We start from the raw sequence: 26101 nt of genomic DNA, 5'->3' as shown, positions 1-26101 counted from the left end.
TGGATTGGGATCGTCCTGAGGACTTAAAGGGAACCTATCACCCCGTTTTTTAAAGATTAGATAAAAATAGTGTGAAATAGGGGCAGAGCTGGGCTTTACATTAGTGCCTTTTTGGTGCCTTTACACCCCCGTTAGGCTGCCGAAATACCTTTGTGAAGTGGCCGTTTTCTGCTGTCACTCAAGTTGGTCAGGTCGGATGGGCGTGGTCACAGCGCTGTTTCTCCCCCAGATCAGGCTCATCATTACGTTGGTGGCGTAGTGGTGTGCGCATGTCCAAAGAGAAGATCCACTGCCGAGGAGATTCAAAACAGCGCGGTCTTCGCTATTCGCCGTTTACCGGTGGGCGCGGCCATCTTTCCTGTGGCCGCGCGTGTGCAGATGGAGCGCTCTGCTGCCCGGGGCTTCAGGAAAATGGCCGCGGGATTCCGCGCGTGCGCAGATGGAGATCGCGGCGGCCATTTTCCTGAAGCCCCGGGCAGCAGAGCGCTCCATCTGCACACGCGCGGCCACAGGAAAGATGGCCGCGCCCACCGGTAAACGGCGAATAGCGAAGACCGCGCTGTTTTGAATCTCCTCGGCAGTGGATCTTCTCTTTGGACATGCGCACACCACTACGCCACCAACGTAATGATGAACCTGATCTGGGGGAGAAACAGCGCTGTGACCACGCCCATCCGACCTGACCAACTTGAGTGACAGGACAAAACGGCCACTTCACAAAGGTATTTCGGCAGCCTAACGGGGGTGTAAAGGCACCAAAAAGGCAGTAATGTAAAGCCCAGCTCTGCCCCTATTTCACACTATTTTTATCTAATTTTTAAAAAACGGGTGATAGGTTCCCTTTAAAGGCGGTACAAAGGTTCTGGGGTGTTACACTCCTGGGTGGCGCACGTGGTTTGTGGACCCACTGTGCCATGGACCGAACTTACCCCGGAGGAGCCTGACTAAGCAGCTACCTTGCTGTTTGCTGAAGCCTTTAGTGGTGAGGTCAGACTTATGCGGCAGGTAGCTGCCAGGTACTACTCCAGGGTGTTGTCTGGCCGTAGCTTCTGACCCCTAAAGGGCAGGGACACTACTTGTGCTTCTCAGACAGAGCAGGACGGCCACTTGGGCAAGTTCAGACAGGAAGACCTCAGGCCAAGTTTACACTGGACGGCAAAGTTCACACAGGACGGCCTCTCGGGATAAGTCGACACAGGATGGCCTCTCGGAACAAGTTCACACAGGACGGCATCTCGGGATAAGTCGACACAGAACGGCCTCTCGGAACAAGTTCACACGGGTTGGCCACAGGGACAGGTTCTCTCTGTGAGGTAGGACGGCCACAGGGATAAGTTCACAATTCTGGACAGGACAGCCTCTTGGGGCTAGTTCAGACTAGACGGCTTCTCAAGACAAGTTCACACAGGATGGCCACAGGAACAGGTTCTCCCTGTGCAGGCAGGGGTATTCAGCCTCCAAGGTGACAGACGGGTACCGCTGATGCAGCCATAGGGTACGGACACTGCCAAAGAGGTCACAGGAATACAAGGGCAACTATGGTGGACTAACGGGTATTCAGGATACGGAACACTATCAGACTAGTGAAGGAAACCTGGCAACATACAGTTACCACCAACCACCTAACAGAACTATATGGGTTGCTCAGGTCCCTCTCTGAAGAGGGTGTCTTTTATACAAGATGTCACCCGGCTATATTGGCTGGTAGATACTTTGCAGGTGCAAGCTCATTTTACTAAATGCTTCCCAGCACATGCTGGGAGCATTTACCACATACTTGCTGCCCCTTTAAGAACAGGGGAGCACGCGGACCCGCACCCTAAGCACACCACTGAGACACTGTGGCGTGCACAGAGGAGGAAGAAGGCAAGGACTGGCACAAACTGGGGATTGCGTCACGGGCCGGGGCAATGATTAAGTCGGAAGTACCAGCATGGTGATATATCGGGACACCATGCAGGGGCGCCGAGCACAACACTACATTGGATTTTGACAACCATAACCGTAAGTTCATCAAAACTTTTTTGGTGGTGGTCAAACCTGTGATGCATATGACCAGGAAAGGGATGGACTTTTCCAAATGGACCAGTCTGGCCAGGGAGGCATTTGATACCTTGAAAGAGTGTTTTGCATCTGCAACGATTCTCATACAGCCTGATGTCACTCAGCCATTTATTTTAGATGTTAACACGTCTGAAATGGGGGAGGGGGCTGTATTGTCACAGGGTGTATCTCCGGATAAATGGCGTCCATGTGCATATTTTTCTAAGAAACAGTTTTTTATCAGCGGACAACAATGACATAAATAACAATGAACTTTCAGCAATTAAGTGGGCTTTTGAAGAGTGGTGTCATTTTCTGGAGAGGGCAGTTCATCCGGTCATGGTATTCACTGATCATAAAAATCTTGTATATCTAGAATCTGTGAAATGTGTAATGCCTAGACAAGTAAGAAGGACGTTGTTCTTCACCAAACGTTTTTGTTACATATTGGCCGGGAAATAAGAACATTAACGCGGATACCTTATCTTGTTGATTTCCTGGGGAGGAGATAATTGTGAACCGGCTCATATAATACTAAAAATGGTGGTTATTGCGTCTATATGCTGCAATCTTGAGAAGGAAGTTGTAGAAGCTCAGGGGGATGCCCCTATTGCCTGTCTATTAGGTAAACTGTTTGTACCTGTGAATCTCTGTCTAGAAGTTTGAAGTGAACATCCAGACATCCTGGTAGTAAAGCCACCACAGATCTTCTTGCTTGGTGTTTTTGATGATCAGGGGTACCCCAAAATGTTCGGGAGTATGTAGCTGCCTGTAGTGTGCACGCGCGTTCTAAGACCCATCATACTCGTCCGTCTGAGTCTCTTCAACTGTTGGCAATAACCAGTAGACCTTGGACTCATTTACCAGTAGATTTCATCACTGATCTACCTGTGTCGGAAGTAATACTGTAATTTTTGGTGATGTGCGACAGATTTAGCAAGATATCTCATTCCATTGCGCAACCTGATTTACCTAACGTCAAGGCGCAAATTTTCAAAGAGATCGCTTTTTGCTCTTGTTCAGGGATCCATCTGTCGTTTTTTTTCAGCTTTTTATCCACAGTCTAAAGGGCAAACTGAATATGTTAACCAGAACCTTAAGAACTTACCTTATGTCATGGTTCCACCCCTCTGTGTCTGGGATGCTCGGTCAGCTCAGCTGTCCAATCTGGTACAGAAGCATGCTGAAGCAATCAGTACTTTGATTGACAGCTCAGTTATCCAGTCTGATGAAGGGGTCTGCTGAGCGGTCAGTGTTTTTATTGATAGCTCGACCATCCAATCTGAGACTGGGAGGCTCTAGGTGTCTCCAGATGCTCATTATCCCAGGTGATTGCCAGGGTACTGACCTAAGCTGTTTCTCCCAGACCTCTGCCTGCTATACAATCAGCTACTGTGTGGTTTGTCTCTGTGTCTTGCTTTCTGTTTATAGATCTTTTGTTGCCTGACCATGGACGTCATTCTGACCATTTGTCTGTTTAACCCCTTCTGCTCTGATTTGCTATCCTGGTATTTTGATCTTGGAACTCTACCCGACTATGCCTTTGTCTCTTCCTTCTGTTCATGATTTACCTCCCCTGGCTTCTGACCTTGGACTCCTTGACTATCCTGACTCACAGCTTGGCCGTCACACCTTAGGTGTTTTGTATCTGAGAATCAGGAGGATTGGGTTATTTACCTCTAGCTGAGTTTGAGGTGAATAACCGTTCTTATGAGGCTACCGCCAAGTATCCATTCTTCAGGGCAGACAGATTTCATCCGCAGTTTTGCTCTTTTAATAGAGAGCGGTCTTGAGGATTACCTGAAGAGGAACAATTTTCATAGTCTATTACATCTGTGTGGCAAGGGGTTTTGAATAACTTGAAGAAGATTGAGTCCAAATATAAGTGTGTGGCTGATCGGAGACGCTTGGTGGGTCCAGACCGGTGTGTTGGTGATTTGGTGTGGTTGTCCTTGAAGAACATTAGGTTGAAGGTTCCTTCTTGAAACTCACATCTAAGTTCATCGTTCTCTATAAGATTGTCGCCGGTGTCAATCCTGTAGCATTCCATCTTGCTTTGCCGCCCACCTTCAGGATGAACTTGCGCGCATCCTTTAAGAGCACAGGGCGCCAATGTCAAATCTACCAATTTTGGTCTTCTCTGACAAATGCCAATTGTACTGCACGGTGTTAGACTAATCACTTTGCTTTGGCGCTGCTCTCCTTGCACAAATGAGGAGGTAGCGGTCTTGCCAGAGGTGTATCTAGGGAGGGCAGCCGGGGCAAGTGCCCCGGGTGCAGGGGGGCGCAGTTGGGCCATCTAATGTGGCGGTCTGAAGTACCTCCCCTGGCGGCTGCATTCTGCTGCCCCTGGTCTAGGAGTCAGCAGTTCTCAGAGCCGGCACAGAGAAGCTGCATCGCTCCAGCTCCCAATTTTACTCTCATCTTACAGACATGAGTACAATTGATGCTCTGACAGCTGGTCAGAGCGACGCTAGAAGCATGATCAGGCCCTGTGATCACACTGCTGACATCACTCACCAGCCCACAGAAGAGAGAAGATGGTCGGTGGTAAGTGCTCCTGTGGCTGAGCAGCTGAAGACACCAAAGATTCAGAGGGTGTGTGGGGAGGCTTTATTATATATTCAGAGATTTAGAGTGTGATATAGATATATACATACATATATTGGTGTGTGGATTTATTCAGTGTGTTTGTGTGTGTGTGGGGGGGGTGTGATGGTGGGATATGTTATGTGAGTATCATTTTGTGTATATTTATATTTTACAGATTATCATGGTGTTCTCTTGTAGGATGAGTTATTTGCCAATTGATGAAATTTGCCATCTGATAACAGTACAAGACTGTGGGGGCTGATATCTCTCCACAGGGTCAGTGAATAATGTTGTTTGCTAATATGCTGATGACATATTGAACTAGCTTGTTGAAACAATGAGCCCCTGTGACCCACCCCCCCTAACCTGTGAGTGAGGAGAGGGACTTGTAAATATCAGGGAGGTGAAACACAGATCAGTCCTGTGTGAAATGATGATGGGTTCACAGCATAGAGAAAAAGAGTATATGGACTATGCTGTCCTCTGTCTGCTGAATTGTTGGACTTTTATCCTGTTACTGAACTGCATTCGTGTCTGGACTATTTTATCCTTTGTGTGGTGGATCGTATATATGGACCTTTCGTATTTTTGCCTAAATAAAGGTCTTGGAATTATTTACTATACTCTAGCTCTGTTGATTGTGTGATATCGGAGAAGGACCCCGTGACAGGGGGACTTATTCATATCTCTCTGATATGATCTAGCACATCAGAGGAGACAGAAATGGGGTCCCCTGAGCCCCCCCCCCTCCAGGTCCCCCGAGCCCCCCTACCCCCTGAAACAACTGACATCACCAGCATGCACATACGTTGGGCTGGTTGTTTATTCCAGAAGTATGTTTACTGGCCTGCCCGTATGTCGCACGTCTGCGCATTTACATCTTTGCTGGTGCATGCATCATTGGCATCTGCAAAGTGAATTGTTGATTTTGATGGTACACATGCACGACCTGCATTTCCTTAGATCCAAGACTTGGACCTCTTTCCAAAATGGTGACAAGTATTTCATTATTTACTTTCTTATACAGTACAAACTGACTTGTTTATTCACCATTTTCGCTGAGGAAGCCACTTTTTCGGTAGCGATACACGTGGGGGTGCGCACTGTGCTCCGATCTACATTCCAGTTTTTATATTCAGGCTCCCCTACTACGTGATTACTTTTTTTATGTTTCCATAAGAGATTTTACCCTCTAGCGTTGGGGCAAAAGCTTTCTTCCTAATGGTATTTCTTTTAACTTTTGCCTATGAACAGACTATCTTACCTCATTCTACATTGTAAGTTTATTTTTTGATTTTTCCATCTTCAGCGTTGGACTTATGACCCATAAAGGATTTAGGATTTGACCTATGAAGTATCTACTTGTTCCTACCCTATTAGGACAGTGTTTTCTTACTTTGAACTAACTTATAAAGTTCTGCTATCACACTGTCAGTATGCATTGCTATTGATGTCTAATTCAGTAGCGTACCTTGGAGTGAAGATTAGAGGAGGGGGTGGCAGTCCCAAGATGGACACATCCAGTGGATTATTTTAGCTAGGTGCTTTTAAATTGTTTTTAGGTGTCCATCTATTCAGAAATTAAAAATAAAAATATTTAGTTCATTTTAGAGATCCTGACCAGTGTGCACATTTTTTTTCCTCTCATTCCAGTGACATTACCATCTTTTATTGGTGGATGTATGTTTGAAATATATTAGAATTTTTTATACTACGATTAGCACAATTGCATATAATGTTGACCTGCCTCTAGGTGTGGCCTTATCTGATGCAATTCTAATAACTTTATGCAATGCCCCATTGGTTTTATGACTTCTGTTTTTTTTTTTTTTTTATGATATTTACACTTCGTTATATTTATTGGTGCAGAGTGCATCATACAAGTGTAACAAAAGTATGCAGCTATGAATTAACCCACAATTTAACCAGAAGGGAACTTAAAGGTGACTGGATACATAGTCACTGTATACCATGTTTGTTTGCCTTCACTAACCCTTATCCTTCACTTTCTAGTAACCTGCCTAATCCTTACACCTAATAATTAACTGGTCATCGCTCTCTCCATACATCTCACAACTTTTCCTCAACCTACAATCTAATTTATTGAAATATGGACTTTTGGGTTTTCATTGGCTGTGAGCTATAATCATCATTAACAGAAATACACACTTGAAATAGATCACTGTTTGTAATGACTATATAATATACGCGTTTCAGTTTTTGTATTGAACTAAAGTAAAATAACTTTTTGATATTCTGTGAGAAGCACCTGCAAGTTCCGTTCACAATGCGGACACTGCTGCCGCTTTATATAATGCCACAATTATAGCTGTAGCTCTCGAATCGGTCACCCCTGTCACACATACCAAAGCTTGCAAAATCAACAAGCAACCCTGGCACACCAGCCTGACCAAAGAACTGAGGCGGGCTTTCAGGGTTGCTGATCAGAGATGGAAAAGATTCCACTCCAACGAGCACACACACACACACTTCTCATCTCATATCTTTCCTGTCTCACAACCCTAAACAGCTATTTCAATTCTCTCCTCAGTTCCCCAGCAGCTCCTCACTCTCCACTCATCTCAGCTGAAGACTTTGATGTTATCAATCTCCTGCTTGAAGAATAAGGCAGAGAAAGCTTTGGCCAACAATCCCCACAGCTCCTCCTAACTACTCAATCCTCCTCCAAAACCAACTTCACCATTACAGATCAACTTTCTGCTCCACTCAAGACCACCTATGCACTTGACCCTATCCCATCCCACCTCATTCCAACCGTAACTCATCTCTTCAACCCATCACCAACAACTGGTGTTTTCCCCTCATCTTTCAAACATACCTCAATCACACCCATCCTCAAAAAAGCCCTCTCTCAACCCATCCTCTCTAGCTATTGCCAAGTCCTGTTGCTGGGTTGTTGCCCTTCTAGAGCCCCCTTCACATCTCCTTGTATCCGCTCCATGCTCTGGACACTGTTGACGGACACAGCTACTCTTGCCACAGCTCACATTGATGTGCCATGCTACTGTACCTTGGGGATGGATTGGGGAGTGAAGAACCACCCCTTTATATGGGTTGTTTTACTAATTGCCTATCATTTATACTTGTTTGTTCAATTTACAGAACAGCAGGAGGACTAAATGCACAGTCTGTGTTGCTTCATAACTGGACAGGTTGATTCCATAGAAGTGAGGTTGACTTGGAGCTACATTGTATTTGTGTGCTTTTTTTTCAGCAGTGTATAAATATATAAAAGTTACACATCTCCAGTGCAGTTGCATTTCTTGCTCGTCACGGTTACTGTACTAACTGATGCACAATGCAATATGGCAGAAACATCTAGTAAACTTCGGTCACAACAAGTGTTGCTATATAGCCCCAGTCGAAGAAGTTAAATACTGTATCTTGAAAAATGACAACCAAGTTTGTAAAAAAACAGCCCAAACTTTATTATCTGAATACTGTAATTTAAGAATGCATTTTTTAACATTTGATTTAACAGGTGGCAAAAATTCTTGTAGTAACTAATTCAGTTGAAACAGACAGCATCCTTCCTTAATGAAGTAACTTCTTCCTTTCCACAAGCTTCTGGTTTCACCCCCTGGTTTTAGAAATCGAGCATATTATTAGCATTAATAATGGAAAGTGAACTTAAAGGAAGCAAACATCACTTGAAATTTTATTTATTGATATTCCTGGTGTTTACACACAAGAGTCCACTAGGCGGTCCTATTCAATGATGGACAGTTTTCCATGTGTGATGGCATGCAGAAATCAGTGTCGATCACTAGGGGGACCACTCACTTTACTCATACATATACAAACACCTGGGATTTCAGTGGAAAATACTCAACGTTTTTTTCCAACAAACCTTCATATTCTGCTGTTAATATGCAAGTTTCCCCTTTAAGCAGTTACATGTGCACAAGTATATATGCCATGAACGTAGTATATGATACTCTATGGTGTTATAACAAGGTATTCCGAATTAGGGGAAAGAAAAAAAAAAAAAAAAAACTAAGCGTTGAAACATTCTCTCCTTACCAAAACGCTATACAAGAGCAGACCTCACCACACAATAATGCAGTATATAGTGCATTTGCAGGTCTGAGATGAAGTGCAGTCCATGGTTGAGCTTCACAGGAGGACCAAGATGGCAGCTTTGGGCCATCAGGCATCAAGCTGACATGGTAACCACGTGATCGCAGTGGCCATCATGCGATTGCAGTAGCGTGGCACGATAGGAGCTAATACATGTGCACTGACAATGGTATGGTGTCATTTTAATGGTTAAACTGCAGCGATCAGAGCCAACTGTGGTTGCTGCAGTTACAGGCAACTGATGGCTATGGTAATGCAACAAGCACTAGCCTGTTATGGAGCCGCCTCACCTCCTGACCAGGATTCATATTTTCCTTACAGACCTATGAAATACATTTATAGCTCACCAAGTGGTTAACCCCTTCCACCCTGAGCCCATTTTCACCTTCCTGGTCAGGCCAGTTTTTATAATTGTGAAAAGTGTCACTTTAGGAGGTAATAACTCTGGAACGCTTCAATGGATCCCAGCGATTGAGACTTTTCTGCAACATTGTACTTCACAATAGTGTTAATTTGTTCGATATGACTTAAGTTTGTGAGAAAAAAAAAAAAAAAAGGGAGATGTCAAATTTTGAGGTTTAAAGTTTTAATTCTTATGCCCTTAAACCAGAATGTTATCACACAAACTAGTTTAGGATGCTGAAGTAAAGTAAGTGTTATTTTTTTTTTTTGCTAGGAGGGTTAAAGTTTTCCAGCAATTTTTCAGTTTAACGAAAAAAAAAAAAAAAATTAAATTAAATGGTAGGACCCACATCACATTTGAAGTGACTTTGGGATGCGGGGGCCTATATGGCAAAAACCCCAAAGGGACACTATTCTAAAAACTGCACCCCTCAAAATCACATCCAAAAAGATTAACAACCCTCTGGGTACTTTGCATTAATTCCTATAATGTGGGGGGAAAAAAAACAAAACAAAACCCAACCTTGTCCAAAACAAGATTTTGCAGCGCCATATTTGAGAGCCATTAGTTTTCTATATTTCTCCTGACAGTCATGTGAGTGCTTGTTTCTTGTGGGACAAGTTGTTTTTATTGGTACCAAAACCATTGCTGTATTCTGAGAACTATAACATTGTCTGATGACACTGTATGGGGGCTTGTTTATTGCTAGTCAAGATGACTTTTTAGCTATACCAGTTTTGTTTACGTTTGTCATTTACTCCACTTAGGGTACCGTCACACAGTACCATTTACATCGCTACGACGGCACGATTCGTGACGTCGCAGCGTCGTATGATTATCGCTCCAGCGTCGTAGACTGCGGTCACACGTTGCAATCACGGCGCTGGAGCGATGCCGAAGTCCCCGGGTAACCATCGGGTTACTAAGCGCAGGGCCGCGCTTAGTAACCCGATGTTTACCGTGGTTACCAGCGTAAAAGTAAAAAAACAAACCGTACATACTCACCATCTGATGTCCGTCAGGTCCCTTGCAGTCCGCTTCCTGCTCTGACTGAGATCCGGCCGTACAGTGAGAGCAGAGCGCAGCGGTGACGTCACCGCTGTGATCTGCTCTCACTTTCCGGCCGGCAGACAGTCAGAGCGGGAAGCAGACGGCAAGGGACCTGACGGACATCAGATGGTGAGCATGTACGTTTTTTTTTTTTTTTTTACTTTTACGCTGGTAACCACGGTAAACATCGGGTTACTAAGCGCGGCCCTGCGCTTAGTTACCCGATGTTTACCCTGGTTACCAGCGAACGCATCGCTGGATCGCTGTCACACACAACGATCCAGCGATGACAGCGGGAGATCCAGCGACGAAAGAAAGTTTCAAACGATGTGCTACGACGTACGATTCTCAGCTGGGTGCCTGATCGCAGTAGCGTGTCAGACACTGCGAGATCGTAACGATATCGCTAGAACGTCACGAATCGTGCCGTCGTAGCGATAAAAATGCCACTGTGTGACGGTACCCTTAGTTCGGCGGTATGAAAGCAGTTGTTTTCTTCAATTATCCCTTTCAGTGAACACTGTGAAAAGAGTAATCTAATGTGACAGTTGGTCGTTCCGGAGGTGGAGATACCGAATATATATGTACTTTGGTTTATCATTATATAATATTTATGGAACAATAGTTTTGTCCTGTTTTTTTTTTTTCTTAGTGTTATACTTCGTTTTTACTTTTACGTTAGCAGTCTGAATGCAGTTCTAAAGCATTGCAATTTATTTATTTATTTTTTTAAAGAACTGTCAGTTCTACACCGACACATGCTTTTTAGACCATGCTCTGAGCATGGTCTAACATGCTTGCTAGCCTGGTGACCCAGACGTAATCGTGGTCACCATGGCATCGATTGGGCCCTTGCAATGACATAGAATGTGTGCCGATTGGCAGGGAAAGCCTCTTCCTTCTAAATGCTGTGCTCTATATCGATTGCAGGATTTAGGGGGTTAAACAGCCAGGAGAGGTGCAGGCACCGCTCCTGGCAGTGAGCCACGTGTTATATGTGATGTTCACTGAACACCTGGTACGGAGTTAAATAAAGATAAAGATATATATTTTGTGGTAGATAGACTCACTCATCTGCTCAGAGGTAGACAGGAACATTTCCTGGTTTATTTAAATCACGGCATAAACCAGTGCAGAGTTCGACAAAATAAACATGGCCTTTCTGGCAAATCCAGGAACCAAAAAGATAGTGTACAGCACAGTCCATATGTCTGTGTGAAGCTGACCACTCAGGGTACAGAGCCCAGCACACAGTCACAAACACGTCACTGGAGCTTCCTGCCTCCAGACCCACAGACAGAACACGGTAGTAGGACATTTAACTTGCTGAACCACACCTTTGGGGTGGACATATGGCGAGTAGTCCATCTTACAGATACCCAAAAAACCCAACCCTGTCATGGCTGATTAACCCCTCAGCACATAACATGGAGAGAAACGTCTGGGTTTTCATATCATGGATAGCAAAGTGATATGTTGTGACAAGGTCAATGGCAATGTAATAAAATACACTGCTCAAAAAATAAAGGGAACACCAAAATCCCACCTCCTAGATATCACTGAATGAAATATTCCAGTTGTAAATCTTTATTATATAGTGGAATGTGTTGAGAATAATAAAACCTAAAAATTATCAACGTAAATCACAACTAATATCCCATGGAGGTCTGGAGTTGGAATGATGCTCAAAGTCAAAGTGGAAAAATTTCCACTGAAGTTGGATCAGCCTGTAACGGTCTCAAGACAAGGAAATGATGCTCAGTAGTGTGTGTGGCCTCCATGTGCCTGTATGACCTCCCTACAATGCCTGGGCATGCTCCTGATGAGGCGGCGGATGATCCCCTGAGGATCTCCTCCCACACCTGGACTAAAGCATCCGCCAACTCCTGGACAGCCTGTGGTGCAACATGACATTGGTGGATCGTGATGTCCCAGATGTGTTCAATCAGATTCAGGTCTGGGGAATGGGTGGGCCAGTCTATAGCTTCAATGCCTTCATCTAGCAGGAACTGCCAACACACTCCAGCCACATGAGGTCTGGCATCATCCTGCATTAGGAGGAAACCAGGGCCAATCGCACCAGCATATGGTCCCACAAGGGGTCTGAGTATCTCATCTCGGTACCCAATGGCAGTCAGGCTACCTCTGGCGAGCACGTGGAGGGCTGTGCGGCCCTCCAAAGAAATGCCACCCCACACCATTACTGACCCACTGCCAAACCGGTCATGCCGAAGGATGTTGTAGGCAGCAGATCACTCCACGGCATCTCCAGACTCACATGTGCTCAGTGTGAACCTGCTTTCATCTGAAGAGCACAGGGCGCCAGTGGCGAATTTGCCAATCCTGTTTTCTGTGGCAAATGCCAAGGGTCCTGCACGGTGTTGGGTTGTGAGCACAACCCCCATATGTGAACGTCAGGCACTCAGACCATCCTCATGGAGTCGGTTTCTAACCGTTTGTGCAGACATGCACATTTGTGGCCTGCTGGAGGTCATTTTTAAAGGGCTCTGGCAGTGCTCTTCCTGTTCCTCCTTGCACAAAGGCTGAGGTAGCGGTCCTGCTGTTGGGTTGTTGCCCTCCTACGGCCCCCTCTACGTCTCCTGGTGTACTGGCCTGTCTACTGGTAGCACCTCCAGCCTCTGGACACTACGCTGACACAGCAAACATTGCTACAGCTCGCACTGATGTGCCATCCTGGATGAGCTGCACTACCTGAACCACTTGTGTGGGTTGTAGAGTAAGTCTCATGCTACCACGAGTGCGAAAGCACAACCCACCTTCAAAAGTGACCAAAACATCAGCCAGAAAGCATTGGTACTGAGATGTGGTCTGTGGTCCCCCCCTGCAGAGCCACTCATTAATTGAGCGTGTCTTAATTGCCAATAATTTCCATCTGTAGTCTATTAAATTTGCACAACAGCATGTGAAATTGATTGTCAAACAGTGTTGCTTTCTAAGTGGACAGTTTGAGTCCACAAAAGTTTGATTTACTTGAGTTATATTCTGTTTAAGTGTTCCCTTTATTTTATTTTTTTTATTGAGCAGCGTATAAACACACACGTCAAATATCATGAAGGGGTTGATATACAGATAAAAATACCCCCTGAGGATGCAACAATAAGACATGTTATGGTGGGTAAGCACTAGTCTGTCTCCAGTGGAATTACTTTAAAAAAAAAAAAAGGGCATTTTCATATCCAAGATCCTATCCAAATATGTAGTAGGTATATTAATATTAGCAAATGCCTCCAGTTAGAAACAGTCTAGTTTTTGATTTGCTTTGTCCCTTCTCCTGTGCAGGCATTGCAGGACCTTAGTGGCTAAGTGTCATAACCATGAATACTTAAGATCCTCACTTAAAATGACATTAAAAAGTTGTGGGCCAAAAGGAGGTACAATAGCGAGCCAGAATATACACCAAGGATGGCAGGCAAACATTAACAGCAGCAAAAAGCAATTTGCAAGAACAATAGGAATGTCAGTTAATGCTTATTCAGTTTTGGTGATGTACCCTAATTCAGATTAATCATAAAGTGCACAGTGCATATAAAGAACATAGGGCATATTCAGTAGTGCTACAGAAGCAAAATATACATCTAGTATACTGCAAGATTAAGTGTTTACCTGAACCATGCAATGGTGCCACAACCCCATAGTCTGGTCATGGTATTTGTCCCCTGTATGTGGCGTTATTCAGTCACTATATGGTGGTAATATGTAATCTGGTCATGGTGTGGTTGTATTTATTCCTTATAGGTGGCATCATTGGTCTTGGAATAGGGGATTGTGTTGTGTATGGAGGCCACTTGTTCTCGGATATCTATAAGAGTGGACCCGTCCCTGTCATGTGACTATAACAAGTAGCAAATATGTACTTACACGGCTTGATCACCTAGCACATGGCCATATTCACACATTCAGTATTTGGTCAGCATTTGTAGGACAAAGCCAGTAGTGGGGGATAGAAACACATCACCACTTCTGTATTTATTATCCTTTTCCTCTGTTCCACTCCTGGTTTTGCCTTACAAAATACTGAACGTTTGAACGTGGCCAAAGGATAAATGATAAGTTATTAGATTGGTGGGCTATCTAATAGGTAAAAAGGTCACCAAAATTTCTCCCACAATTTGTTGAATGTGGAAATACAGTACTGCTAGGCCATATGAGGAGACGTAGTGCTATTTGCCTCCTTGAGTGCAGATTTTCCTAAAATGTTTTCAGACTCCATATGCAGAACCCCCCCCCAAGTTCTAGAAGAGCAGAAACCTCCTCAAGTGATCCCATTTTGTAAATTATACCCCTTGGGGAATTTATCTACAAGTGTAATTATGATTTTGACTCCATGGATGACTTCCAGAAACAAGGATCATTGGATATTGGAGTGAAAATTTGTAAACTGCCATTTTAATGTCTGTACGTTGTAGTGGACAGCTCATACTTCTGGAGACACATACAATTAGGCAAGCTCTCATTGCTACAAAAATGCTAGACCTTAAATCTGGTTTAGGCACACTGCAGGGCTCAGAAGTGAGAGGGGCATTTGGGTTTGGGAGCCCAGACTTTGCCGAATTTCTTTTGGGGGGCAAGGCGCTTTTGAAGAGCCATTGGACTACCAGTAACATGGAAGCCCCCTATATTTCCAGTGACAGATGATGGACCCGAGTGGGGACTTGATTTTCTTGTGGATTGAGTTGAAACTTATTGGGAACACGTTTAATCCTGCTCTTTATGCTGAGCACTTTGGGGTTTACATCAAAATCTCCAAGTGATGCGATTCAGATGAAACCCGTGAGGGAGCCACTCACTAATGAGGCAGCAGAGTTACTGTGGCGGACCGTGCTTTTGTGTATGCCAAAAAAAAAAGTGTAATTAGAACTAGCGGTAATTGTATTTCCAGGAATCCATCCTGACAGCACCATTGGAGGATGTCCTTCTTACCCTCAGTGGGACAGGAAAAAAAAAAAAGTTTATTAACAAATTCTACACCAATGTTACATCACATTAGCATATAATACAATTTTGCAGTGGGAGGGAACTAGTAGTGCTGTCAGGATGGATTCCTGGAAATACAATTACCGGTAGGTTTAATTACCCTTTTCCACGTCACCACCTGACAGCACCATTGGAGAAGTACCAAAGAATGGTAATCTTAGGGTGTGACTTCTGCATGCAATACTTTCCTACCAAAGGCTAACTGCTCTGATGAGACATCTAGCTTATAGGGTCTAGTAAAGGTAGAAAGACTGGTCCAAGTCGCTGCCCTACAGATCTACTCTGCTGAAGCTCCCCCCTTTCTGCCCATGACGTAGCTATAGCTCAGGTTGAATGGGCTCCAAGGATGTCTGGGGATCTTTCCCTTGGGCTCTATACGCTAGTTCTACAGTAGTTTTAATCCACCTAGCAATGGCAGACTTTACTGACTTGCAACCTTCATTTGGTCCCCCGTACTGTATGAACAGTTTCGGGTCTCGTCTCCAACCTTCAGTCGCCCTTAGATATTTTAAAACGGTCTCTCCAACGTCCAGGTTATGATAGTCGCCCTCTCGAGTTTCTAGGATGTTGGCAGAATGAGGGAAGGATTACTTCCTAATTGATATTTGTAGATGAAACTACCGTATTTTCCGGCGTATAAGACGACTTTTTAACCCCTAAAAATTGTCCCAAAAGTCGGGGGGTCGTCTTATACGCCAGGTACGGCGTGTGCAGGGAGGGATCTGGATGTTCCCAGGGTCTGAAGGAGAGGAAACTCTCCTTCAGGCCCTGGGATCCATATTCATGTAAAAAATAAAGAATAAAAAATATGGATATACTCACCCCTCCGAGAAGCCTGGCTGTCACTGCTGCAAGAGTCTGCCTCCGTTCCTAAGAATTGCAGAGCGTGAAGGACCTTCGATGACGTCGCGGTCAGGTGACCGGTCACATGAGTGGTCACGGACCAATCACAAGACCGTGACGTCATCGTAGGTCGTTCACGCTCTGCAATTTTTAGGAACGGAGGCAGACGCTTGCAGCGGTGACAGCCAGGCTTCTCGGAGGGGTGAGTATATCCATATTTTTTATTCTTTATTTTTTACATGAATATGGATCCCAGGGCCTGAAGGAGAGTCTCCTCTCCTACAGACCCTGGGAACCACATGCCGTATAAGATGACTGGGCGTATAAGATGACCCCCGTCTTATACAGCGGGCATATCCCAAATTCCATATTTTATATGGAAAAGTTGGGGGTCGTCGTATACGCCCAGTCGTCTTATACACCAGAACATACGGTACTTTGGGGAGAAAGGCCGGGTTAAGTCTTAAAAACTAATCTGTCCTCAAAATCCTGAAGGTATGGGTCCTGTATGGATAACGCCTGCAATTCCCCTAATCTCTTGGCTGAAGTGATGGCCCCAAAAAGGCTGTTTTAAAAGAGAGAGATTGGCTATATCCATGTCCTCTGATAACAGATATGGGGATCTACACAGCATTGAGAACTAAATTTAAGTCCCAGGGTGGAGATGATTTTCTCATAAGGGGTGTCATTCTCTGTGTGGCTCTAGAGAACCTTGCTATCCAAGGATGGGAAGCTAGAGAGGAGTCAAAGAAGACACTAAGAGCTGCAACCTGTACTTTTAAAGTGCTAGGCCGGAGGCCTTTTTTAAAACCTAGTTGTAGGAAGTCAAGTATCCTAGGAATGTCTGGATTTGCAGTGTCTTCTGGGACTTCAGCAATCTATAATAAGATCTGGAAGCGTTATTTTTTTTTTTTGTGAAGTCACCGGCTTCCTACTTGCTTGGAGCGTGGTGATCACGTCTTCTGATAGGCCTCTAGATCTTAGGGTTAGGCGTTCAGGATCCAAGCAGATAGCTGGAGTGAGTCTGGGTTGCTATGGAACACCGAACCTTGGTACAGCAGATCCTGTCTCTTCGGTAGAAGTATAGGCCTTTCTGTCGACATTCTGGATAGTAGGGAGAACCAGCTGCTTCTTGGCCAGAAGGGAACCACCAAGATTACTGTTGCTTGGTTCTTGTTCTCGGGATCAATGGCTGAGGTGGAAAAGCGTACAGCAGACCTTCTCCTCAAGGCTGAGACAGGGCGTCGACTCCCGTCGCTCCCTCTAGGGGATTGAGGAGAAAAAAAATAAAATAAAAATATTCTGGTCTTTGCATTTGACCTGGTGGCAAAAAGATCCACTCGAGGCATTCCCCACTGCTGCCATATGCTTCTGAACACTTCTCGATTTAACTCCCATTCCCTGGGATCTATTGGCATTCTGCTCAAAAAGTCTGCCGCCTGATTTTTGGCACCTTCCAAGTGGACCGCCGAGATGGATCTAACTGATTTTTCTGCCCATCTGAAAATCTAGTCTGCTACGTGCTGCAGAGATGGATGTCTCGGACCTCCTTGATGCCTCAAACGCCACTGCTGTCATGTCACATTGTCGGACAATATCCTTACGTGTTTGTCTCTGACCTGTGACTGGGCTTGGTAAAGCACTTTCGCATAAAGTTCCTTGAAATTCAATGATTTGGTTATCATCTCCGGACTCCACTTCCCCTGGTAGTATGTTCTTCCTATATGTCCGCCCCATCCATACTGACTGGCGTCTGTGGTAACGGTGACACAGGGATAAAGGACCCAAGGAACTCCCACTTTCAGATTCTTCGGGATGGCCCACCAGGTTAGAGATTTCCTTCCTGCAGGAGAAAGTCATCCTCTTTTCCAGAGAACTTTGCTTTCTGTCCCAAATTTTCAGAATGTCCTGAGTGAAATTGACTCCACTTCACACAGGGAATACAGGCTGTCATTAAGCCCAGAATGCTCATTGCCTCCCTTATAGAGGCAGGGTTCTCTCTGAACAGGTGTACGCTCTCGATTAAGGCTCTGTGCACACGATGTGGATTTTGCTGTGGATCAGCAGATGCGGGTCCGCAACAGTTTCCCATGAGTTTACAATACAATGTAAACCTATGGAAAACCGAAAACGCTGTGCCCATGCTGCGGAAAAAAATGCGCGGAAACGCAGCGGTTTACATTCCGCAGCATGTCAATTCTTTGTGCGGAATCCGCAGCGGTTTTACACCTGCTCCATAATAGAAAACTGCAGGTGTAAAACCGCAGTTGAATCCGCACAAAAACCACAGTAAATCCGCAGGAAAAACGCAGTGTTTATGCCCTGCGGATTTATCAAATCCGCTGCGGAAGAATCTGTAGTGGACCATTCTACGTGTGCACATACCCTTATGCCACCTGTCTCTTCTGGCAGAAAAGATGTTCTGGTGTGGGAATCCAACATTACCCCCAAAAATTTTATTCTGGAATGTGGGACTAGATTTGATTTCTCCCAATTCACAATCCAACCCTGTTTTTGTAGAATGGAGAGTATGAAATTGCACTAGATTTAGAAGCTTCTCGGATTTCGCCATTATTAAAAAGTCGTCCAGGTATGGTACTATGGAAATGCCTTGATTCCTTAAGTAGGCTACTACTTCTGACATCAGTTTGGTAAATATCCTGGGGGCAGAGGCTAGGCCGAAGGGAAGACCTCTGAATTGAAAATGGTAAATTACTCCCTTGTTCATCAGAGCGAATCTCAGGAATTTTTGGTAGGAAGCATGGATTGGGACGGGGTAGTATGCACTCTTTAGATCTAAGGTGCACACATCACCATGTCCCTTTCTATCAGAGGTATTGTGGACTTTATAGACTCCATCCTGAATCTCCTGTATCTTATCCACCTGTTCAGGGGTTTGAGATTTATAATCGTCCAGGAGTCTCCCGATGTTTTTTTTTTTTTTTCTTTTTATTGAAAAGGAGGTTTGAATAATGACCCTTGCCTCTCCGGGATGGGTACTGGGACAATTGCCTCTACTTTTAATAACTCCTGGATGTCTGGCCACATAGGGGAGTTTAAGAGGGGATAGGATCTGGTTACTGTGAACCTTTCTGGAGGAAGGCTAGTGAACTCTAGCCCAGAGGTGTCAAACTGCATTCCTCGAGGGCCGCCAACAGGTCATGTTTTCAGGATTTCCTTAGCATTCCACAAGGTGCTGGAATCATTCTGTGCAGGTGATTAAATTATCACCTGTGCAATACAAGGAAATCCTGAAAACATGACCTGTTGGCGTCCCTCGAGGAATGCAGTTTGACACCTCTGCTCTAGCCTGTAACCCTTACCGATTACTTGAAGAATCCATGGATTTTTGGATATTTTCTGCCAACCCCCTAGAAATTTTTGTAACCGACCTCCCACTCTGATGTCATTTGTTATCTTCCTTGGTCCTGGTTGCGGGAAGCCTAAGACCTTTGGGATAAGACAGTCTCCCAGTTTTCCCCTTACCCCTGTAGTCTGTCTTGTGACTGGGTCGGGACCTACGAACGGGCTGGTATTTTTTTGCATTTTCCTCAGGGAACCCTTTTTTTGTCTGAGGCTTTTTCTAAAATGTTATCTAGAATTGGCCCAAACACTTTACCCCCTGAGAATGAATATCCCCTGACCAAGTTTTTAGACAGATAGCTCTTCTGGATGCATTGGACAACGACTCGCTTCTGGCGGCAAATCGCACAGACTCCGCTGAAGCGTCCGCCATGAATCCTGTTGAGAGCTTTAGTAATGGCAAGGACTTGAGGATGAGATCTCTAGAGGTTTTAGCCTTATGTTCCTCCAAATCGTCCATCCATAGATGCATGGACCGGGCTACAGAGGTTGCTGCTATATTTGCCCGTATTATTGCTGCTGAGGATTCCCAAGTTCTCCTAAGCAGCCCATCCACCTTGCGATCCATTGGTTCCTTCAACTCAGGAGTCCTCAAATGGAATAGCCATCTTCTTCGCCACTTTAGCCAATGGCACATCTATCTTGGGAACTTCATCCCACACCTTTAAATCCTCTAGATTAAAGGGCAAATGGAGTATAAAGTCTCTAGGCACTACTAGTCTTTTCTCCGCTTCCTGCCACTCTTCCAATATCATGGAGCGGATGTGATTATTCACCGGAAAAAACTCTAGTAACATGAGCATGTAGGCCGCCAAACATCTCATCCTGGATCGAGGTTTCCTGTAACTGCACAGTGTTGCGAACTGCCTGCAGGAGCTCATCCATATCTGTAGCCGAGAAAAGATTTCTTTCCTCTTCCTATTACCCCTTTTATTTGTTTCGTTACATGGTTGATCCTGCCCTCCTCACAGCGTCCACGCGGTGCGACCATGCTGAAAAAGCCTCTCCTGAGGCTGGCACCGCCGCTGGAATCTGCCCGCCGGCAGAAGCTGAGTGCCCCGTCGACCAGAAGGGACGTGGTCGTCGCGGCTGGAAGTGACGCAGCCGCCGCGGCCTGGAGATTATTCTGGAAGTGCCGCTACACACCCAGCAGCTGGCGCCGGGACCGAGAGCCCCTGGCGTGGAGGAAGCGGACCCCAGCGCTATACTGGGAAGGCTGAGGGACTCCCCATTGCAGGTATCAGCCGCAGATATCTTGCGATGGGGAAATGAAAGGCTGGGCCCCCTGACCACCACCATCGGAGGACCTACTTCCGTTCCTACCCACAGTGGAACAGGAAAAACAGTGGTGGGTGGTAAGGGGAGGGTCCTTTTAACCGCCTGTTGTTCCTGTCCCACTGAGGGTAAGAAGGACGTCCTCCAATGGTGCTGTCAGGTGGTGAACTGGAAAATTGATTTTATTCATTTTTAACGCTGTTTTTGCAGGACAAGTTGACATTTTTATTGGCACCACTTTCAGGCACTTTTAGCCTTCCATTCAGATTTGTGGGAGGCAGAATGAACAAAACCCAGCAATTCAGGATTTTGCCATTCTGCGTGATCAAATCGATTTAGGCAGCTTTATTCTTCAGGTCATTACGGATACAGCGATTAGAAAAAAAAAAAAAAAAGTAGTGTTATGTTTTGGTGCTTTTAGGCTGGTTTCACATTTGCGGTTGTGTCCGCAGCGTTTCTACCACATATATCCGCATGCGTTGTGTATTCCTATATTTATTAGGGACGCATGCGTTTGATTTTTCACGTTTTTGCCGAAATTTCAAGGCACATGTCGACGGTGGGTAGGGGTATAAACTCATCCCGGAGTACATTCCACAAAGCCTTAAGCTCGCCATACAGCGTGTGATAGGCTCTCACGTAGTTCGATAATGGGGTGTCTCCAAAAACGCCTACGTTGTCTCCTACTCCATCTTTCGCGATTTCGGTCTTGCTCCCAAGCTAAAGCACAGGCAAGAAACAGCTTGATGCTTAAATCCAGGTTGAAATAAAAGCTCTCCATGCGAAGATCCATCATGACAGGAGCAAAATTTGAAGATTCCAGCTGTTCAGGGGTCTATATAAAGAAATCCCATAATACACGCCCTCTGTAGTCCCATTGGCGGTGTCTGGTTATCTTGATTTTTCTCTTGTGAAATTTCTCATCATGCGCACCAAAAATGCAAACGCATGAATAAACGCATATTAACGCGGCGTTTTTTTAACTGCATGCGTCTAAAAAACGCCACATTTGTACGCGTTTATATGCGATTTTTCCCACCACTTGCGTATGCAGATTAAACGCTGCGGATTTAAACGCTAATGTGAAACTAGCCTTACACAGCTATTTTATAGGAGTTATTGTTTGCATCGCTTCATTCTGAGAGTCAGAACTTTTCCACTGAAGGAGCTGTCTGGTGGCTTGTTTATTGCGAGACAAGATGACTTTCAGAGATACCATTTTTATTTCCATTGATCTTTGATAGTGTTTTTTTTGTTCAGTAGTATGAGGACGTATAATTTTTTTTTGCCTTTATGGTGTTCACTGAGGGGGTTAACTAGTGGGACAGTTTAGTAGGGCGGGTTGTACTGGACAAGGCGATTCCAAACATGTACTTTTGTTTTTACATAAATAAGGTTATTGAATTACTATAAATTTTTTGTGTTATGCTAAATATTTTGAATAAGTTTACATTGTCCCAGAACGAGACATCAACTTTCCTGGTCCTGATTGCTGATCTAATACTATGCAATGCTTTTGCACCACAGAGCATTAGAACAGTGCATCGCAGGCAGGGAGGCTCTGAGCAGGAGCTTACCGGCCACCATCCCTGGGTGACACTGTTCTCCATGGTGACACCGGACTGAAAGATGGCCACAATCGGCAGATATGTACCAATTAGGAGCTCCCTCTTCAATGCCCATCAGTGTTGCTGCCACTATTAACAGCGGGATCAGAGGGATAAAATGCCCGTTATTGGTGGACTGATCATGGGCGTTGCCACAGGGTTTCAGCTCTCAGAACTGACACCAGCATTTGATCATGAAAAAAATATATATTATATATATACACACACACACTGAAGTTTGTGGGAATGCAACTCCTGCAGCGCCATAAGTGCAGTGTATGTCGTGAACAGGTTAATACCGAGTCAGATTATATGCGGTATTTTAGAGGTTAACAGCAACGGCCAGAGCAAGGCCGGGGTCACACTCAGCGTAGGGAAATATGGTCCGTTTTTACAGGCGTAATACGCAGAAATGTTCCCTAAACAGTGATCCGTATGTCAGCCGTAGGCAGGGTGTGGCTGCGTATTTTACGCATGTCATCCTCCGTATGTAATTCGTACTGAGTTTCTCGCAACCTTGCAAAATGGACATATAATGGCTCCATGGGCTCAAATATTCGTGAAAAACATACATACGCCATCTCCTTATCAAACCCGACAGGATATGAGACATGGTTTACATACAGTAAACCATTTCATATCCCTTATTTTTTTGTACATATTCCTCACTAATAATGTTAGTAGAATGTACAAAATTTGGTCGCTCTAGCTGGGAATTTTTCCCACGCTCGAGTTCATATGAGGACATCCAGCAGAGGGCGCATCACCGCGACTCCAAGTAACTACAGGACATTCCCCTGCTTTCCATTCATTCCCCGGGATTTTACATCCACGAGCACTGCACTGCACTGCACTGCACTGCACTGCACTGCACTGCACTGCACTGCACTGCACTGCACTGCACTGCACTGCACTGCACTGCACTGCACTGCACTGCACTGCACTGCACTGCACTGCACTAGCAGAGCTCCTGGGTGTAAAATGATTTAACCCCTTCGGATGGATTTACATCGTGGGACTGCCAGAACGACGGAAAGTATGGGGATATTGTTGATTTTTTATTTTTCCTTTTTTACAGAACGAGGGTCTTCAGGTGGATTAAGAGAATATTAAAATATTACAACACCCTGTATCTTTATTTCATTAAAGTACTTTGTAATAATGTGTGTATGTTTTATTAACCATTTCGTACTATTGGATTAATAATGGATAGGTGTCATAATTGACGCCTCTCCATTATTAATCTGGCTTAATGTCACCTTACAATAGCAAGGTGACATTAACCCTTCATTACCCCATATCCCACCGCTACACGGGAGTTGGAAGAGAGTGGCCAAGTGCCAGGATAGGCGCATCTTCCAGATGTGCCTTTTCTGGGGTGGCTGGGGGCAAATGTTTTTAGCCAGGGGGGCTAATAACCATGGACCCTCTCTAGGCTATTAATATCTGCTCTCAGTCACTGGCTTTACCACTCTGGCGGAGAAAATTGCGCAGGAGCCCATGCCAATTTTTTCCGCGATTTAACCCTTTATTTTTCAAGCTACAGCGCCCAAATCTTGCACATACACACTACTAACATCAGCAGTGTGGAATATGCAAAAAAAAAAAAAAAAAAAAAAGGGATATCAGATGGTTTACTGTATGTAAACCATGTCTCATCATGTCGGGTTTGGGAAGGAGAGAGGAAAAGCCGGCAATTGAATTACCGGCTTTTCTATAGAACACCACTGCGTATTTCTCGCAAGTCACACTGCTGGTCCGTGTGTAATCCGTATTTTTCTCGCCCCCATAGACTTTCATTGGCGTGTTTTTTGCACAATATGCTGACAAACGCAGCATGCTGCGATTTTCTATGGCCGTACAATACTGTATATTACGGATGCGTAATATACGGCTGATAGAAGCAGCCCCATAGAGATTCATTGGGCCGTGTGTAATGCGTATTTTACGGACGTATTTTCTGCGCTCATACGTCCGTAAAACACACCGGCCTAAGACTAGTTGGACAGATGGGTCGCTGATGGCTTCTCTCTGGCCTCTGCACTGGATTGACTGGTCTCTCCACGCATGTGAGCTTAGGGAGAGATTGGTCAGTGATTGGCAGAAGGCAGGGAGAGGCCGCCAGGGACCAACCCGGCCATTTACTCCTCCATGGGGCGTTCAAAAACAAAACAAAAAAAAACACCTTTTCTTAGAAACAGAGCCAAGATCACACAGCCAGTGCCTGATACGTGCCAATGGTGGGTCGGGAAACAAGTCAGGTTTACCTTAAGATACAAAATGGTTAAGATGCAGTGTTCTACTGTAGAAGGATCGTACATCACATGCACTACGGCACAGGGGATGAATTGTGATAAGCATAATACTCACAGTGTACATGTCACAGATAAGGTTGAACAGTGCACTTATGGCTGTATCCTGTAGTGTATCGTTGTGTTTCTGAAACAAAGAACATGAAACATTTCAAGTTATATAAAAAACATTGGAAGACAATTAGGTTAGTCTCATATATACGCCAAATATAACTGGTGCGTGTCAGAAACCCACCTGTGCTTCTATAGGTCTGTTGTGGCGTGCCATACTATGATTTACCCAAAGGAACGGGATGATTCGGCTGTCCTGGATCCACCCAGAAGTGGTAAGTTACTTGTCCAGGATTCGTGCGTGATCCTCTGCAGACCGTCTACCAGCCGATCACGTCTGTTCTCACATTGGTCTGCAAAAATTTGCCATCCTGTGCTACATCACTAAAGCTGGATATTTTCCTTCCCTAAAGCGAGAGAAAGTCCAAAAGTTCATCCAATACGTTTGCGGTTCCAACCAGTTTCATCAGATCAAAGCTTCAGAAATGTGTTGGATGAACAGTCGGACTCTCTCCCTTTGGGAAGGAAAGTCTGGCTTTAGTGACATCATAGGCACAAGATGGCAGATTTTTGCAGATCAGTGCTAACAGATGTGACCGGCCGGCACAAGGTCTACTGAGGCTCATGCACGGATCCAGGACATCTGAATCACCACGTCTCCATACCTACGGGTGAAACCCAGGATAGCACACCACATCAGACAGGCTTCTGACAAACCAGTTATTTTTAGCATACAAGGTTTTTTTATAATATGGTTTATTTGCGCACGTAGGCAAAAAGTCTGCTCATATGCAGATTTAATAACTTTATTGGAGCGCTGATGCACATATTTTAAAATGTTTCTTCCAATTAGATTAGCATTATGAGGAACTGTCAAATCTATGTTGTATAACGCGCAGAAGGCTTATAGAGGCTGAAGAATTAGGAAACAAACATTGGGGTAAGAAGAATTTTAAAGAAGAAGTCTTCATGCAGCAATGTGGTCATTTTGGGAGAAGCCAAAATGTGCTGGGCCACTGGTCAACAGCCCTTGGCACTTTGGACCCCATTCAAAGCATTCACGATAGCCATCAAGATGAGATTTAAATCTGCATCATTTTCCTGAAGCCCACCTCCGGGAGATCAGTGGCTCCTACCTCACACTGCTGGGACACCCCTGCTCCCAGCCCAGTGCCTGCAGCACTGGCCCACTCCAGATCACACACACACACTAAGTTGAAGAAACTGATACCTTGGCATCTGCGATCTGATGTCATATTCCAGAGAAATCCACATTTTTTTTCTTAAAATGTAAACGAGCTGTTAAGATCTATAGGCTGGACACAGATCTCTGAGAATCTGCCTCCAGGGGTACTTTTAAGCGTATGGGTGTTTATTACCAGTGCGAAACATGTAATGACATTTTTGCTCTCCTGATCTACATGTCTCACAGCCGTATATCTAAACGGCTCATTCACCGATAGGAG

At 44.9% G+C, this 26101-nt stretch overlaps 2 protein-coding genes across 2 annotated transcripts in view; both read right to left on the bottom strand.

Moving 5' to 3' along the window:
- The window catches only part of LOC143784496 (mpv17-like protein 2), a 40807-nt gene extending 37610 nt beyond the window's left edge, over nucleotides 1-3197 (bottom strand). The window contains exon 1 of the mRNA XM_077272818.1: nucleotides 3152-3197. The gene's annotated coding sequence lies outside the window, so the exon portion shown is untranslated. The remainder of the gene's footprint in view (nucleotides 1-3151) is intronic.
- Nucleotides 3198-8059: 4862 nt separating this feature from the next.
- IFI30 (IFI30 lysosomal thiol reductase) overlaps nucleotides 8060-26101 on the bottom strand; it is a 68872-nt gene continuing 50830 nt past the window's right edge. Inside the window, exons 6-7 of the mRNA XM_077272830.1 lie at nucleotides 24643-24711; nucleotides 8060-8236 (exon numbers count right to left, since the gene is read on the bottom strand). Of these exons, the coding sequence (XP_077128945.1) occupies nucleotides 8165-8236; nucleotides 24643-24711 (141 nt within the window). The 3' untranslated portion in view covers nucleotides 8060-8164. The remainder of the gene's footprint in view (nucleotides 8237-24642; nucleotides 24712-26101) is intronic.

Source organism: Ranitomeya variabilis, chromosome 1 (assembly GCF_051348905.1).
Source record: "Ranitomeya variabilis isolate aRanVar5 chromosome 1, aRanVar5.hap1, whole genome shotgun sequence".
Taxonomy (NCBI): Eukaryota; Metazoa; Chordata; class Amphibia; order Anura; family Dendrobatidae; genus Ranitomeya; species Ranitomeya variabilis.
The sequence above is the reverse complement of the archived record's forward strand: the minus strand, read 5'-3'. Positions and strand labels throughout refer to the sequence as shown.